The 17664-nt window shown below is 38.4% G+C and overlaps 3 protein-coding genes and 2 pseudogenes across 5 annotated transcripts; 3 read left to right on the top strand and 2 right to left on the bottom strand.

Moving 5' to 3' along the window:
* Nucleotides 1–1372: 1372 nt before the first annotated feature.
* On the bottom strand, nt 1373–3958 carry LOC110767414 (putative alkaline/neutral invertase B; annotated as a pseudogene). Its single transcript, XR_015837056.1, has 5 exons — nt 3764–3958; nt 3074–3506; nt 2563–2994; nt 1912–2470; nt 1373–1818 (listed from the first exon to the last, which is right to left on the bottom strand). The product of XR_015837056.1 is annotated as a putative alkaline/neutral invertase B (transcript).
* A 2395-nt stretch (nt 3959–6353) lies between these two features.
* On the top strand, nt 6354–8671 carry LOC110767415 (cytomatrix protein-like protein). Its single transcript, XM_021970951.2, has 5 exons — nt 6354–6709; nt 6825–6936; nt 7313–7383; nt 7464–8057; nt 8221–8671. Exons 1-5 carry the CDS (start codon nt 6506–6508, stop codon nt 8338–8340), a joined length of 1101 nt encoding a protein of 366 aa, XP_021826643.1. The 5' UTR covers nt 6354–6505; the 3' UTR covers nt 8341–8671.
* A 267-nt stretch (nt 8672–8938) lies between these two features.
* Nucleotides 8939–12882, top strand: LOC110767416 (uncharacterized; annotated as a pseudogene). Its single transcript, XR_015837059.1, has 7 exons — nt 8939–9247; nt 9621–9689; nt 9965–10097; nt 10590–10720; nt 11138–11205; nt 11448–11496; nt 11765–12882. The product of XR_015837059.1 is annotated as an uncharacterized LOC110767416 (transcript).
* A 336-nt stretch (nt 12883–13218) lies between these two features.
* On the bottom strand, nt 13219–13915 carry LOC110748325 (uncharacterized). The gene has a single exon (XM_021948317.2). It carries the CDS (start codon nt 13726–13728, stop codon nt 13318–13320), a length of 411 nt encoding a protein of 136 aa, XP_021804009.2. The 5' UTR covers nt 13729–13915; the 3' UTR covers nt 13219–13317.
* Nucleotides 13916–14708: 793 nt separating this feature from the next.
* Nucleotides 14709–17334, top strand: LOC110767403 (nucleolin). Its single transcript, XM_021970928.2, has 4 exons — nt 14709–15219; nt 15348–15548; nt 15662–15732; nt 16776–17334. The coding sequence occupies exons 1-4, from the start codon at nt 14893–14895 to the stop codon at nt 17083–17085; spliced, it is 909 nt and encodes a 302-aa protein (XP_021826620.2). The 5' UTR covers nt 14709–14892; the 3' UTR covers nt 17086–17334.
* The last annotated feature ends 330 nt before the right edge of the window (nt 17335–17664 follow it).

The raw sequence follows: 17664 nt of genomic DNA, 5'->3' as shown, positions 1-17664 counted from the left end.
CAATTGCTCAAGATACAGAGCATCATCATAATCACCAAAAACCCAAGACCCAATGACAAAAATGAAACCCCCCAAATCTGATTCTCTCTTAGTCGTTGGCCCATTCTGTTCTCTTCCAATGCTCTTTTCTGCTTGCCTAATTCTCCAACTTTGTACTCCAATTCCTTCTTTTCTCTCTCCACCATTTTCAGCTTATCTTCCACTTCTTTCTTCTGTTCTTCTATTAACTTTAGGTCCTCTTCCATTGCTCTCATTCTTCTCGGCAACCCAGGAATTAGTTCTTAGGAGTTTCACTAAAACACCCAAAATGGGGGCTGAAATTATAAAAAAAAACCAACACCCAAAACACTTTATAAACACACCAAAAACCCATCATTACACACACTTTATAAACCCAAAACACTCAAAACCCATTTATAAACACCCCAAAAAAATATACAATTGTTGATTTTGGGGTTGATTTTGGGTGTGTTTCTATGTTTAAATAGTATTTGGGTTTTTTTATAAATACATGTCTAGGATTGGGTTTATTTATAAATTTGTATTAGTTCTTTTCCTCTTGCACAGGTCGTTGCGTCTAGCCACTCCCAATGATGCCCATTTCCTCTGTTTTTCTGCAAAGTATGTTTTCTAACATCAAAGCTAAACCCATCAAGCAACAAAATCAAATTTCACAGATCCACTTACTCGACTCATCTCCCAAGCCTCAAATCTTCTCCCAGGATTTAAATCAGTCCATGAAGTCCAGGTTTTGATATATCCCCCGCACCTACATAGCTTTCTTGCACTAGGGCTCTGATTTGTTGATGAAGAGGAAATCTGCGACATCTTTGCGCATGCACTGTGTGGGCTTCGCCAGATTTCCTTTGAATTTCCAAAAATTTCAACACATCTACTGTTTTTATGTGGATTTCATCGAATATAAATGGGAATTGGGGATTTATTTGGCGCCATATTCGACATTTTTTTGGAGGGAAGTTACTTTAGATGGGTTGGTGGACATTGTAGACTTGAAAAGACAAATTTGCCCTTGAAATTGACGCCACGTTAGAGAGACTTGACGGAAGGACTACTGGTGCAACATAACACCTAGTTGAGTGACCCCTGCAACTAATAATTGAATTGAGGGACCAAAGTGTAATTACGGGTATAATTGAGGGACCATTGCTACGAATAACCCTTAATATTATCGAATAAAACTTTTATGTTTTACTGGCACTTTGTGAATCAAACAAGTTAATTGGAGGATTATGTTTATCATATTCCATATGCAGACAGGTTTATTACAAATTCAAACAATAAACTAAATGACACGCCAAAGAGACTATTGCTTTTCCGAAAAGTTTAATTGCTTAAATTTAGAGAATATGCAAAAATAGAGGAGTATAAAGCTCTGTAAATGCTTAATTAAAGTTCCTCTGTCTCTCCAAAAATAGTATGCCGAAGTGTTTGCTTAAAATATTGTAACAAACAATAGATGCATTATGCATAGCAAGAAAATGATCAAAAGTATGCTTAATTATTGAATTAAGAGGACCATGAAGCAGATCTTTTGACAAGGGGTTTCATTTGCTTGTCTTCCTCCAGAGAAATCATGCCCAAATGAGACGGGTCTTCCAGCATCATCTTAGCCACCAAGTACCCAGCAATGGACCATGTCTGAAACTTACGTGCCAACCATGTACCTTCCCCGCTTCCCGTCATAATACTCCGGCCAGCTATCTTTCGACAACCGACTTTCCGCAAGCTCAATCGCACGTCGAGCAATTTGGGGTCGCCCCGTCTTTATGCACGCCGCCGTCAACAGCCACAGAAGCACTGCGCCCCCCCGCCCATCACAAAAACCAAATCATTTTATCATTCATATTAACTAACTAATTAGTAATTAAACAAGATTTGCAGTGAGGTCACCTGGCCAAGAGCCCCCGTTGTGGTAGCTCCACCTGGTATTCTTTGGGTCGCACCCAGTGACGATTCTCCATTCGTGACTTTCTATGGCTGGGTAGCAAATTTTCAATGGCATTTCTCCAACCAGCTCTTCCCAGCGTGACTCGATAAGATCCATGATCGCTGAAGCTTGCTCTGGGGTCGCCAAAGACGATAAAATTGCCACACAGTTGCCCAAGCAGAACCAGCGAAAGTCCATTCTTGCTGGGCTCACGTTCCCAATGAAGTAGCCACCGCGGCTCGGCATGAAATCGAAAACCCAATCTGGAAGCGAATCGGGCATCACGTTGAACTTGTTCACTGCAGTGTGAGAATACTCCTCTGTTTTGTAGCGGTAGATATCGTTGAGCTGCTTCAGGTCCAGCCAAAAATAGCTCCGCATATGATAACTTAGAGCGTGGAGGCGATCAGTTATGCGCTCCACGAACTCCTTCCCAACGTTGTCTTGCTTAAGCAGAAGCAGAGCACATCTTAAAGCCATGAAGAACAGTGCTTGTATTTCAATTGGGTACCCATATACACCCTGTAAATTGTAGTTGTGTGGTAATTAGTTAAAGGATGAGATGAGTAATTAATGTACGAAAGGTGTTTGATAAAATACGCAAGTGAACCAACCATTCTCCGGTCAATCATGCAGCATCCATCAGCACAGAGCAGAGTTGGGAAAGTATCAAAGCCCTCTGAGAGACAGAGGCTGAGAATAAGGCGAATGCCATTTTGGCATTCGGGCATTTCAGAGAGTGAAGTGTCCCCTGTAGACTTTGTGTAAGCACGAAGCAAGATGATCCACCAAAACCCAGAATCAACTGGAGCTACTCTTCCTATTGCACTCTCACCAAAATCCGCAGTTATGGTTTCGAAATTTCTTACAGGGTCATGGAGCACTTTGAAACTTGCTGGCATCACCCCTTCTCCAAGCTTGAACTGATCCACTATTTTCTCCCACGATTGGAGGCGAAGTGTTTTCAACAGAAAGTTTTTCACTATTTCATCCTCCCCATTCATCAAAAAGGCCAATGCACTTGGCACAAAATCTCTAACAAATACCTGTCATGCCACTTAGACTAAGTAGTCAATTTAAATCTCTATATTGAAAGAAAGAGATATGTGGGATTTAATTAATTACCTGATCATAGTTAAGTTCTTCAACAGAATGATCGACGGCGGCAAGTGTTCCAACAGGCTGGCTGCGGAAGTGAACGACAGAGCGCCTCAAGGTTTCCCATGCATTGGCAACCATGGGATGCGATTCATAGTAGTTGCTTAGTCTAGGGCTCCCCAGAAAACCGGACCTTCTACAAGGAGACCCTATGTTGGACAATTCGCTGATTGACCTTTCATCAAAGGATCTCTTCCTTTCCACGTTCACTGCCCTTGGTCTGTCAAGTGACATCATCACATCAGAGTCTTCGCCGATTTCAAATAGGGTGCCGACCGTCGTCTCAAGACTTCTTACATTCCCATTTTGACCAGTATGATCCCCATGAACCGGAGACATCTCTTCAGATTCTCAATCCTCAAACACCAATTTGAGTTACAAGTTATATAGGTTCAAGCTTCTGCATAAATTGATCAACAGAAAATTATAATAAACTTTCATCAACCATCAAACTAACCAGTTAGATTATCACATATGACGTCCATAAACGTTTTTAAAAAAGGGTCAAGTTGACAACAAATTTAAATTATACATCGCAGACCATTTGCTTGCAATACAAAAAAAGTATAGTTATAGCATAAAGTTAGGGAAAATATAACCCATATGTGTATATATATTTTTTCTTTCTTAAAGTCGTTGAGTATAACGTATGCTTACCAAAAGAACGAAGCCGAAAGAGGCTTGCAGAGACCTCAAAGCTTAGCAAACATATGGAGGAGGTGACATGAAAGATAAGAAACAGGCGGTGGGAAGAAGATGGGGTGCTCCTGCTGCGTGCAATATGGCATTTTATATGGTGTTGAGAATTGGAATTGGGGGAAGAATAATAAGTTGGCAGCAGCGAAGTAAATATGGACGGAAGTTGGTGACCTCGGGAAATCCGTCGGCGGCTTGGGATGTTCCCCTCATTTTCTGTCTTTTGTTTTTATGTACTCCCAATGGGGTTTATGCATGTCACATCTATTCAACCAAAATCAACATTTATAATGAGTTTGATCTCATTGTTTTTCCTTTTTCTCAACTCCAAAAGGTTTTTATTTTATTTTATTTTAATTTTAATTTTTTTATGGGGCTCTTTTGATTGTTGTGTTGGAATTTTAAAAAGTTTTAAAAATTTAACCGTTTTATTTATTTATTATTTTGGCTGTTTTATTTTATTTATTGTGGGGGTTATAAATATTTAATATTCAGTTTTTATTTCTATATTGAATGCCTTAATTTTGTGGTTGGTGAACTTTTCTGGTTGGTGAAGGTTACATGTTATTGGATGCCTATAAAAGGCCACTCCTCCTTCACATTTGAAAAACAACAATACATCATCAAAATATCATATACCACAATCACCACCACAAACTAATTCTCTCATTTTCTACTTTTATATATATTATCTACTTTATATTATTATTTTGGCAATGATTCTGTGACTTGGAGACCTATATCCGTCTATGAACGGGCTCATAGCGAATCTTGAGTTTGTGTACAATGGGTCGTATCTTGGAGTCTTGTAGACCGTCAGTACCTGCACATAGGGAGGCTACAAAAGCTTTAAGATAACGTCTTTGACGTGCTTCACCGTACCAAACTCACCTTCTTATTTATTATTTATTTTCCTTTTACTTACTTATTATTTTATTTTCTTCAATTTCATTATACCTTAAAAGCTTTCCAATTTATTTATATGTTATTTATAATATAATGTTTTTATATTTGGCTTTACGAAAAAAAAAAACTATATTTTTTATAACAAGACGTACGTAATAATACCAAAAGGAAGGTTAAGGCTTAAGCAAACATTTTCCAGGAACACATTACAAAATTGAAGATATCTGTCATGAGTGATATCTTGTTAATTTTGGAGAGTTAACCTTGCTTATCAATGTAGCCAAAGAAAAAAGAACACTTGCTTATCTTTGATATGCATAGTTGTCGACGAAAAATTGCCGAAATTGGCATAGTTGGCTTATCTACCTCTTGGGATAATTTAAAATCATTTTCGAGAGATCATAAATCTTAAACAACCTTTACGATATTATGAATTCCTGTTTGTAAGTAAATTGTTCTATTCCGTAATTAATTGGAAATGGAAGCGTCTAGAACTAGAATAAACATTATAAAACCTCATATTGTTTATGTATGATTAGAAATTATGGTTTCTAATGACGCTACGGTCAAGAATCAACTAGTCTTTCAATAACAATAGACATAGATGAGATAATTGCCAAAAAAATGTATAAGAAAAAGGTGGTCACAATTTTGACGTATTGCTCGTTTTGGCCCGCACGCATCACCTTTTATAATATTAACTAATGGAACCTCATCAATTTTCAACGAGAAAATGGCATGGTCGCCTGAAAATAAATAATTATATGGACTTTCTTTTCTAACTCAAATATTTAGCAACTTGCTTTGCTGCGCTGTGTGAGACAAGGACTATATTGTAAGAATAATCAAAAGCAAGCCGTTTTATATTATATAATAATTGCAAAAGTATTGATATCGACTGGAGGGTTGAACAAGTTTGAGAACATGTCAAAGTGATTCATCCTGGAAAATAAATAAAACAAAATAATGAACGAATTAACATAAAATAAAATATAAAAAAACCTAGAAAGAGGTGGGCACGTACGTGTAAGAGTACTTCCAGTGGCAAGGGGAAGCCCGGGCAGGAGAGGGCTTGGGCTGCGTGACGGCTCCAGCGCACAAGGGCAAGCCTAGGCAAGGTGTGGGGCCCACCAACCCGGGCAAGCCCACAGGCAAATCCAGCAAATGCTGCTGCTTGGGTGTGATGTCATATTGATGTCAGTAGCCAATTAAAATAATAAAAAAAATTGAAACAAAAAACCAAAAAATTCAGAATTTTTTATATATAAATACTTAGCCATATTCTTTATTTCCCACACCAAAACTCAAAACCCTATCAAAATTAATTGCTTATTTATAAAAATTTATATAAAAAAAATGAAGTGAATACTAGTTGCCCTTTACTATGATAATGGGTGGAAACACACTTTTGTAAGGCGGGCACTATTTATGTGAATGGTAACAGCGCTTGCCTCCCCTTGCTATTTGCTATGACAAATGAGTGGAAGTGCTGAGAGAACTCTATAGACTGTGAGGAATTTAAGGCCCACGGTGGGCCCATTATGATCTGACAGTTAAAAGGCCCAGGTCTTTTAAAAGGAGCCCAACCCAGTCTAGGCTAAACCATTTCAATTTCCAATTCATATACCGCTTCGCTTTCAAAATACGATACCAGAAGTGATATTCGACCGTTGATACTTGAAAGCCCTCTTTGTAACTCTACTAGTCTACTACTCTCTACAACGGTCTTCTTCTCTAAAACTTTGCCCCGAAAGAAAGATTCAATCTTGTTCTTCCTCTGTGATTTCTTTTTCACAAATGGCTGTTAAGGAGCGCTCGAGAGCCTCCTCTCAACGTCAAAACTGGCAGAACACATTCAACGGTTTGGTGCAGATGATACGGGATCAACAATCACAGCTCGAGACACTGGCCAAAGACCGACAACTCCTTGAAGATCGCGTCCGAACGCAAAACGAGCGATGGACCTATGATATTCGTCTCTTGGAAGATCAAATCTCCCAGGTAACTTCCCCAATTTTTATTTCACATTATCCATGGATTAAAATTAGGGTTTTGGAAAAAGTTGTTTTGAGTTTTGCTCCAATTTGTTGTGATTTTCTTGTAATTTTTGGTGTAGATGAAGGGGGATTTGGAATTTCAAGAGTTGGCGGGCTCCCTTCAGGCGGCCAAGTTTGAGTTGGTCCTGGGATTGAAGCAACGAGAGGGTTATCTCACCAAACTCAAATTAGGTGAGTATTTTATTTTTTTATATCTAAAAAGGGTCTCACTTTATCAGCATTTTGTTGTTGTTGTTGTTGTGATTTTGTATGATTTCCTTACAATTCCGTTTTGAAAGAACAAGAATTCCATTTTGTTTGATTTCCTAATAATTTCAGTTAATCTTCCTTCACCCTATGAATCTTTTCGGTTTCAATGCCTGTTAAAGTACACCAGATATGTTGGGTTTCAGTGGTATTTGCGTGGAAATAACACATTCTAATAAATTAGCAATGCTGTCCTATATTTTGAGCCATAGGTGGTAGATTTTAACCAGGTCAGCTGTATGTGGATATGAATTCCTCCTTTTTATGTAAATCTTATTATTAACCTTTTATTAATCTACAGAATACACGGACTGTGAGTTAGAAGGTTTCAAAGGATGGTTTGACTTATACAATAAATTCTCTGATTTAAAGGTAATATATACACAGCTTCCTGTTGTTCTTTTGTGTGATTTTCTGTTTGGTTGTTGTTCTAAGCTCCCAATTGTTTATAGGGAGGAGGCGAAGATGGGGATAAAAGAATTAGCAATACAAAGTCTCCCAAAAAAGGCAAGCAAGAGAAACAGCGTTCTAAAAAATTGGAAGATGACCTCAGGAGGTTAAAGCAGCAGTATGATAAGCTTGCTTCAGAAAAGAACTCAGAGGTATCCGCACTATTGGCAGAGAAGAAGTTTGTGTGGAATCAGTATAAGATTATGGAAGAAAATTACACCACTAAACTAAGGAGCAAGCATTCTGAAGTTGAGCAGGCGGAGGCAAAGATACAAAATTTTCTTGCTCATATGGAGCACTTACAATCCTCAAAGAAGGAAAAGGATGGCAAGATTGCAATATTAATAAGTAAAGTTGCTAAGATGGAGTCTGATTCAAATAAGTTGAAGGAAGAAATTTCCAAACTTTCAACGGAGTTGGATTTGTTAAGAAAATCCACAAGTGCTTCCTCTACTCCTCTCTTGAACCATTGCACGGCAGGAACTAGAACTTATAGCTTGAGAGGCAACAATAGTGCTAAGGATAGAACCAATGTAACTGTGAAGAAAGATTCATCTGCTGCACAACTTCCTGATCCCATAAAGGACACCAGAAAGGTACTTTTAATTTTAACCGGATGGATTTGCTGACATGTTCATGCTCTGATTTTGCTAAGATGCACACGCAAGATAATTAGAAAATCAAAAGATACTTGTTTATCTTTTTGTGCTTGTGAGTCTATAAGCTGATTGGATCATATTTTTGTTTCTGGTTGAGCAGGGGAGCAGCATCTCAAAGAGAAAAATAGACGATGTTATAACGATTTCGGAGACTCCAAAGTTGTTCTCATCCAGATTTAAAGTACCGAAATTGAAGAATGCATCACCGGGCATAAGATAACCTTCCCACACCATTTTCCAGAGGGTAGATTAATGTCCCACTGGTAGTTTCGTGTGGAGAGTTGAGTTTTAGGCTTGTGTGTGTAAATTATGTGCCTATTTTAGCCTAGGGCAGACAAGTCTTTTAGTGCTATCATTCTAGCAAGTAGGTTTTGGATCTGTCATCTCTGGACAGTTATAGCTTTGGGCCTGTAACATGATTCTAGTTGCATTTATCGCGCGCATTTCTTTTGTAAATCCAAACGACAGTGTTTGACTTTGATTGTAAATCTATCTATCTTCATGCCCAACTCAGCAAAGCGAGTCACCACAGTTGCGTTTCGGATATTTAATCGTTTCGGATATCTAAAACTATCTATAGTTCATGAAATGTAAACTCAGCAGCATATCTTTCAATAAAAAAGAGATTATTAGATGAAAAAAAATCATTTAGAGCCTTTAAAAAAAGTCATTTTGAAGAATAAATTTGCCTTGTCGGCGAAAAAAAAAAGAAGAAAGAATCATTTGCCTTTAAATTATTTTATTACCAACTAAATTATAGCTATAGAGGTATTTCGATAATATATATTACTCAGTTTTATATTTTCTTTTGGTTTTTGTCTTTTTGGGTATATATGCTTTGCAAGCGCATTCTGTGTTTGTGTATGTGTGTCGTGTTTTCTATTCTTTTGGTGCTCTAAAAAGTTGCAAAGCTTGATTATCTCAAACTCAGTTCTGATTAAAATTAATTAGAACTATGTATTTGGTTGGCTTGTTTATATCAGTGCCCAAGAATATAGATATTTTAGTTGGGCTCCATTGCTCATCAAGTTTCTGGGCATTTTGCATTTGAAGGATACGAAACTGGATTAAGCAAGATGGGTGTGAAACAAGATGGTGATGGCACTATTCTACCTCCAACCGAACTGGTACGCATTACTTTCTGTTGTATTGGCTTGTAGTCATTTGCTGTTCAATCTCATCTCATAGACACGTCTTCATGTCATTTGATGTTATATTGTTAATATTTTTGCATTTTGTTTTGATTATTCTACTTGTTTTACTGAATCCTCATAAGGCCATTTGTTCTTACCTACGGTCTTTGTTTTTCCTGCTCTATGTCCACATTTAGCCTTTTAGCTGCGGTACTTTTGAAATTTGTGAAATTCTGATATGTTTTGTAACTTTTTTTTTCTAGTTAAAAACTTGCATTATGCCTCATCATTTAGGCAATCTGGGCTTTAATCTTGTCACCTTGTGTTAGAAAATTACAGAATAAATGGTAAATATCTTAATTTTCAGGAGAAGATACCTGATGGGCTTGATGTGAGTGTGAAGAAGTTTCTTAGAGGAAGCGAAACTAATTTGGAGGTATGACATCAGGAATTTGAGTTTTCACGGAACTTGTTTGCTATCATGCTTTCCCAATGTTTGCAGGGCTTGCACAAGCTGCTGCTAAGGCTGGGAAGGTGAATTTTTGTTTAATGGGTGGCAGTGGCATGATAACATGACTCAACCCAGACATAAGTTAGCGGGGTTCGATTTACCAATGCTTGACATTAACACAAATATTGTCCTGTTATTTTAGTACATGTGATAAAATATATGTGAATTTTATTCTTTTCATTTGTAATCCAAATTATCAGTGGTTTCTGCCAAGTGAGGGAGGTTATTTGGAGGCTGAAGGCATGGAGAAGACGTGGAGGATAAAACAAGAATCAATTGCTCGTGAAGTAGATATCTCAAGCGCAAGGAATCAATATGATATCGTCCTACCAGGTTGATACCTAACTTTTTTTTAATTGATTTCTAATGATTGTTTAGTCACTCAGAATCTTGCAGTGAAGCTTTACTATTTCCCTTATTGTTCTTAAAAGCCTGCATGTCTTATATAGCTGGATTTGTGGCTTTCTCATATCACTTATGCAAATCTGATTCAGCTGGCCTAATAAAAACTAATTTTGTGTGAAATGAAAAGGAAAACTGGAATTCTCCTTTCCAATTACTGGATTTTCAGTAAGACCATTGATACCTGGTGGAAAGACTGACTTATTGGGTGGTGGATTTGTTGAGATAAAGATTCAAGGGGGTTGAACTGCTATTGCTATTTCTTATAACCAAAATCCTTGCGGCATTTAGTTTGTAAGATATTGACACTTGAGCTCAAATTATTCAGTATATTGTCTAGATTAACTTTGCCTAGATTGTTCATTTCTGGCCTGCCTGACCTTACTCTAATGTTTATCCCTGAATCTTAACTTTTATCTGCAGTTCTCGGTCCATACATGTTGGATTTCACATCAAGTGGTCGCCATATGGCAGTCTGCAGACTCAAGGGCCATATGGCTATTGTAGACATGAAAAATATGAGGCTGATTAAAGAATTTCAGTTATGCTGTGCAGTGTGAATGTGAAATAAAATAGTCAAACAATAGAAATGATACTAAGTAGTGATACAGTTTTGGTCTGATGCTGTGACCTTATTTCACGCAAAACTGTTCGTCTCTGGCTATATTGATTTAGACGTGCTTCTTGCAGCCATATTCACACGTCCTAGTCTTCATATGTGAAGTTTGAATATACTACTCGTGAATTCAGTGCCCTTGATAAGATGCCAAACTTTGTATAGAAATTTCATGGGAGAGAGAATTGAAAGCGATACTATAAAATTAATTTTGGGTTGTAAACCTAAAAGATAGGTGGTATCAGTACAATTTCCTCTTTTCTAAATGATGTGCTGGAATGTTGAGTGCTTGCTTTATTTGAACTTCAGGGTTTGACTGGAACATTGGGCTGATTAGCTAACTGATGATGTTCAGGTTAGGGAAACAGTGCGTGATGTGGTGTTCCTACACAATGAGTCATTCTTTGCTGCAGCCCGGAAAAAGTATAAAACCGTATGCAGAACTTAAGTTCTGTTTTGGAAATATTTTGACATTTACAGGGTTGATTATGCATTTCTTTTAGTAGTTGGAAATGTTGTGTTGATTTGCTCCCCATTTTACATATTTTGTTTGGAAACATGGAGGATACCTCCAGATGTTACTAAAACCTGCTCAGTCTACTTTGAATTGACTTGTAGGACTGTTTTATCATATTTAGTATGGCTAACATTCTCATTCCTGGCAGTTATCCATATATTTATAACTGGGATGGCACTGAACTTCATTGCTTAAAGGTTAGCGTACTGCATTAAATAGGTTGTGTCTTTTAGATTAAGTACTGGCTCACAATCCTGCAAACATTCTAAAGGCTTTACCTGTCCGTAACGCCCTACCATTTACTCTAATAAATTATTTCTTTTGTTTCTTTCTAAAGCTCTCCATATAGATTGGTGATGGTCCGACACAACAGCTGTATCTTAGATTGACGCATTCTTTCATTTGTCAGTTATCTTGAGATGCTTCAATATGGAACTGAAGTTATACACATTTCTTATCATATAGGAACATGGTGAACCACTTCCTCTTGGCTTCAATAAACAATTTTGCGCAGCTTCATTATCAAGATGTTACAATGGGTGAGATGGTAGGTAGTTACAGAACTGGGTTAGGCCGTGCTGATGTGATGCAGGGGAACCCCTACAATGGGTTTGCTGCTTTGGGTCCTTCACTTGGTACAGTTTCCATGTGGAAGCCTACAAGCTCTGCTCCTCTTCCGAGAAGGCTGTGTCATAGGGGCTCCATCTCGGCAATCGCAGTCCACCCGAATGGCCATCTCATGGCCACAGCTGGAAAAGAGAAGAAAATTAAGCTTTGGGATTTGAGGAAACTTGAGGATGAGGCACTCCATACTTTACCGGGGCAGGCAAAGACTGCGGATTTCAGTCAGAAGGGTCTTCTAGCTTGTCTGGGCAGTGAATCATCTGTACAAATCCTGAGAGATTTGCACGGGACTCAGAACTACAAGACATATATGAACCATCGAATGGTTAAAGGTTACCAAATAGAAAAGTTGTTGTTTCGACCGTATGAAGATGTTCTAGGCATAGGGCACTCCATGGGTTGGTCCAGTATTCTGATTCCTGGTTGTGGGGAACCAAACTTTGATTCCTGGGTGGCAAATCCATTTGAAACATCTAAACAAAGAAGAGAGAGGGAAGTGCACTCTCTGCTTGAGAAGCTGCCACCGGAGACAATTATGTTGGATCCCACAAAGATTGGCACAGTGAAGCCTCAGAGGAAGAAAGAGAAACCGACAAAGCAAGAGAAAGAGGTTGAGATTGAAGCTGCTGTTGAAGCTGTCAAGGGCATTGTGAAGAAGAAAACCAAGGGGAGGAATAAGCCGAGTAAGAGGACGACGAAGAAGAAGGAGATCATTGTAAATGCCAAGAGGCCTTTCTTGGAGCAACAAATGAAGGTGGAAGAACAACTGGCTAGAAAGAAGCAGAAAACAATTGAGCAAGTGGAGCTACCAACATCTTTACAGCGGTTTGCCCGCAGCAAAGCGACTGCATGAAATGATTGTGCTAGTTTAGTTATCTCGGTTTTATACTAATTCTATAAAGGCCCCTTTACATCAATCAAAATGACCAATCGAAAGATTCTAATGACTTGTGCACAAAATTTGACACCCTTACGTTTCGTTTACTCTCTATCAAAATGATTAGTCCTTAGATGAAGCTCTATCTCTTAACCATTTGATCAAATTAATAGGACCTCATTTAAAGCCCTCTCTATAGGTTGACTCCAGATGGTCGACTCGGCTCTAATGAGCATCAATCGATGTGAATATGAGTCCATCTTTAGCATGGCACCAATAAATTTTCATTTCCATGAACAAAATAGAAATATAGCACAAACTAGTTTGATTAAGATATGATTCATTTGTCACAAATATAGAATATCACAAACTCTTTTAAGATATGATTAATTTGTCATTAACTAATAACACACCAGGATCACGAACTAAATAAATTCCAGTCAAAATAACACTACGACTATAAGTTACATGTACACGATGATGTTTAGTTATGAAGACTGAAAAACTAGTTTGGTGGTCAGTAAGAACGCCAGTGAGGCCACCAGTTGGATTGAAAAGAAGACCGATAACAGAGCAAGACGAGCAAGAGCACCAGAAACATAGCCACGCCCCAAGGCGACGCTGAACCTTCAGGTTGATGAACCACCCTCTCCTTGGTCTTCGGACTCAGCACCGGAAAGCTCCCGTACTTGATCAAAAAGTGAGCCAAAAAGATCAATATAACGGGCAGAAACAAGAGAAATATATGAAAGCCGACCTTAGTTTTCTCCATCTGTGACCTGTAGCTGGTGTAAGATGAAAACAATAATAACACCAAGACGATGGCGACGAGTGCCAACAGAGGCGAAGGAGGTGCGGATAGGGAGGCTAGGCTCTCCTCCATCCACCCCTGCTTCCTTCCCCTTCTTTCACTAAATAACCAACCCATGTGTCTCTGTGTCTCTGTGTCTCTGTGTTTTCTTCTGCGAGTGATTTGATAATAATATGCGTGTGTGTATATATATAGAAGGGGCACCGATTGGTGAGGGTGAGGGAGAGACACTAAGACGATACGCAGGTATTATGGGAAATAGAGCTCAACTTTTTCTCAAGGTATTTTGAGGATATATGGTAGGTCTAAGGTCTGGTCTCATTTCATTTGATTGATTTATGTTAGCTTTGGCATAAATTCTTGGCTCTAGATTCTATCTCCCACCGAGTAACCGACCTTTTCTTTTCATTCTTTTTCGATACATATCAATTGCCCACCGAGTCTGGATTGATACCAAAATGTTAAACTTTTTTCATATCATTATTTTTGTATATAAAAAAGCACGCATACACAGGGAAAGAATATATGCCTTCTTCGTTGATTGCAAATCTTCATCATCAGGGAAGGTTTGGAAGGTTTGGATATCTACTTCTGCTGTGAGTTATACATATATAGATCATATACTATACTAACTTGTACACATAATAACGGAAAATTCATCAGAAATGACGATCATTAACGCTACTTATTCATTGATAGTATAATAACACATGTACTTATTTATTAATTATTCAACCCATATTTATTTATTTGAGTGTTATACAGATCGTTCTCTTTTTATTATAGAATCCTTTTTTCTCCGTTGCAATTGCGATATTCTAATGTATCGAAATAAGGTTCGAACTCAGATACAATGAGGCAGGTACTCTATCTTGATTAATTGGCCTACCCACATTTGCTTCTAAGATACAATGAGGCAGGTACTCTATCTTGATTAATTGGCCTACCCACATTTGCTTCTTGTAATAGATGTGCTGAGATCAGGCCTACAATATACAAGATTTAAGTGTGGGCTAACTTGAGTTGGGCTTCGTTTAGCCGATTAGACATTCAAGCCTTAATCATCAAGAGTACGCCCCACTCTCATGGATTTCCGTATCCGGTCCGATGTTTCCTTTTTGCACTAGGGTTTCAAACGTTTCCCGAAACGTTCAAAACTCGAAAAGTCCGTGAAAACGGAGGGCTTTTCCCTTTTCGAAGTTCGAAAATCGTCCTCCCCTCACTCCGATTTTCTTTTGTGTTTTTGGGTGCCAATTTCTCATACACTGGGAAAGCTGAAACATGCCTTCGGAGGAGGATGCGAAGCCCGTGAAGGTGCAGAGGGAAGTTAAAGGGGAAGAGGAGGACGATAAGATGAGCTTGGGTACAATAATGCTCAACCACAAGAAGAAATCCACAAAAATTATGAACAATGCGAATGGGAATTCCACATCTGCATCAAGAGAAGCCAAGGTGAAGAAAGAAGAGCAGCTCGATAATGATTCTGATAAACCCACTAAGGCTAAGCCCAAACAAGAACCCAGAGTTAAGAAGGAAGAGAAGAACAACGACAGTGAGGATGAACCGGGTTCCAATGCTAAAAGGAGTTCCAATGCTATGCCCGATAAGGTTTCTGTCACTTTATTTATCTTTTTATAAATTTCGTTTTTTTTTAATGCGGTGACTCTGAATTTTACTGATGAAGGCGGGTATTTGGGTTCTTGTGATTTTCTTTGTGTAATGGGATGGGGATGAAGGAATTGAAGAAGAGGACAATAAAGAAAATGGAGGAGGAGGAAGAGAAGAAGAAGAAGAAGAAGAAGGGTTCAGAGGTTACACAAGAGCAGAAGAAGAAGGAGAAGAAGGGGCCAGATGCTACAACAGAGCCGAAGAAGAGGGAGAAGAAGGAGAAGAAGGTTTATGATTTGCCTGGTCAGAAGCGAGACCCTCCCGATGAGGTACACTGTCCCAGTTTTCTCCTTTCTCTTTCTTGTTAATGTATAGTTTCTTTTCTCCCTTTTTGTTGCTTCGGGATTCTTAGGTGATTCTTGTGTTGTATTTTGGAATTCAGAGAGACCCACTTAGGATTTTTTATGAGACGCTTTATGAGCAAGTTCCCAAAAGCGAAATGGCACAGTTCTGGTGAGTGTTTGCTCTCCCATTTGTTTGATTGCAACACTGTTTTTGCTTGCTGAATTACTGTGTAGATGTTACATTCTGTTAGGTTCTTATGAAATATTAGGAGAAGTGGAAGTTGAAATGGTTTTGCATTCCTTTACCTCATACTTCCTGTACAGGAACCGTTGCCTTAAATATTAGGAGAAGTGCTGTTTGAGCTGCCTTATGCTTCGGCTTGCTTCCAGGCTATATAATTTGTTTGGAACTGTGTTTTATTATGCCAACTAATATTTTCTGATAGCTAGTTATATAATCGCCACTATGCCGCTTGCCTGGCCTCCGCAGTGTGCATCAAAGCGCTGGCTTTGAAGCACCTGCGTATGTCTGTCTGATCATTCAACTGGCCTCCTTGGTTGGCAACTCTTTCAGTCTATAAAGCTGCATGTATAATTATGATATGGGAGTTGAAATTCGAAGCAAATGATACATATTGTTGTCTTCTATGGGATGTTCATGAATAAAAATAATAGAAAAGTCTAATGTACCTGCCATTCAACCTTGTGCCTTGTTGTTTAGTATGGACATGTTTATTTTGGTGCATGCTTGAGTAGGGCACTTAGGTTTGTTGTAGCTTGCTATTGACAGTTTGAAGTCTACTTTTTGGTTAGTTGTCTCTTAGAGGCCATGCCTTGGATAGTGTTTTGGTTTTATACTTGTAAATACACATAAATTTTTTATGTTTTTCATCCCAGTTTGCTTGTTTTGTAAATGCATGTTTTCCATTAGTGGATTTTAATAAAAAGAAGTAAAGAGGGCGAGCCTTGACTGCAATTGGTAAGGTTTGATCTTTGCAACGTTGCAAAGGTTGCGGATTCTAAATGGGAAGAGGCTCCTCTCCACAATGTGGGTAAGAGTGTGTATCCTCCCATATCATGCAATGGTGGGAGTATCGTGCTTTTTAAGTATTGCCCATTCTACAACTCTAGCAGGCATGAACTGACCAATTATAATTAGTGCTTGATTGCTTCTGTATAAACATGCATTTCAAATTTTCAATTTGAATTCAGGCTGATGGAGTGTGGTTTGCTATCTAAAGAGGAGGCAAAGAGAGTGTTTGAGAAGAAGCAGAAGAGGAGTCAGCAGCAAAAACTCGGTTCTCCAATGAAAGCTGTAGCTTCTGTAAAGAAGAGCACACAGTCAGTTATTGTCAAGAAACCATCAACCCCAGTGCCTTCAAATCAAAAGAAGTCAACGGTCTCTAAAGATGCATCTACGCTGTCTAAGAAGCGGAAGAATGAAGATAGAAGCTCAGAGAGTGACTCTGATGATGACTTTGCGTTGTCCACTAGGCTAAAGAAGAAAAGGCAAGCAGCTTAGTTGTATTTCTGGTTAACAAATCACAGCACTTCACCTTTCTTCTGCTATTATTTGGTGGCATTCTGATTATGTGATTTAGCTCATTCATGGTGACCAATACTGGTCAATTGATGGCAACTTTTAACTGGACTGAATGTTGGCCCAACCAACTCGCCTGTGGCAATGAAGGGATCATGTCTAATCGTTCTTTTATTTGGATCTTTACCAGAGATATGATTATATTCTTAACCAAAATTGCTTCTTTGTTTATTTATTTATTTACTATATGAATGTTAACTGCCGCTGACCTGAAAAGAAAAAAAAAAGAGGCATTGAGGAGTCAAATTTGGAAGTATATGAAATTGTTCATAATTTATCTATCGTTCTCATTTAATATCGTATAATTATCATTAATGCTCTTATATTCACTTTGGGTGTGTTGTTTTTGCTTGGGCCGGAAGTAACGGAATCCATGAGATGAGACAATGTCCCACAGCTACAGAATAATATGATCTTGAATATCCCAGCATATATTGATCAAACATCGCACCAATTCTGTGGAAGACGCCAACGAATGCCATCAGGGATATTAGCCAAACA

The sequence above is a fragment of the Prunus avium genome, chromosome 1 (genome assembly GCF_965620075.1).
Source record: "Prunus avium chromosome 1, drPruAviu1.hap1.1, whole genome shotgun sequence".
Lineage (NCBI taxonomy): Eukaryota > Viridiplantae > Streptophyta > Magnoliopsida > Rosales > Rosaceae > Prunus > Prunus avium.
Note: the sequence above shows the minus strand (reverse complement) of the source record. Positions and strands in the feature narration are given on the sequence as shown.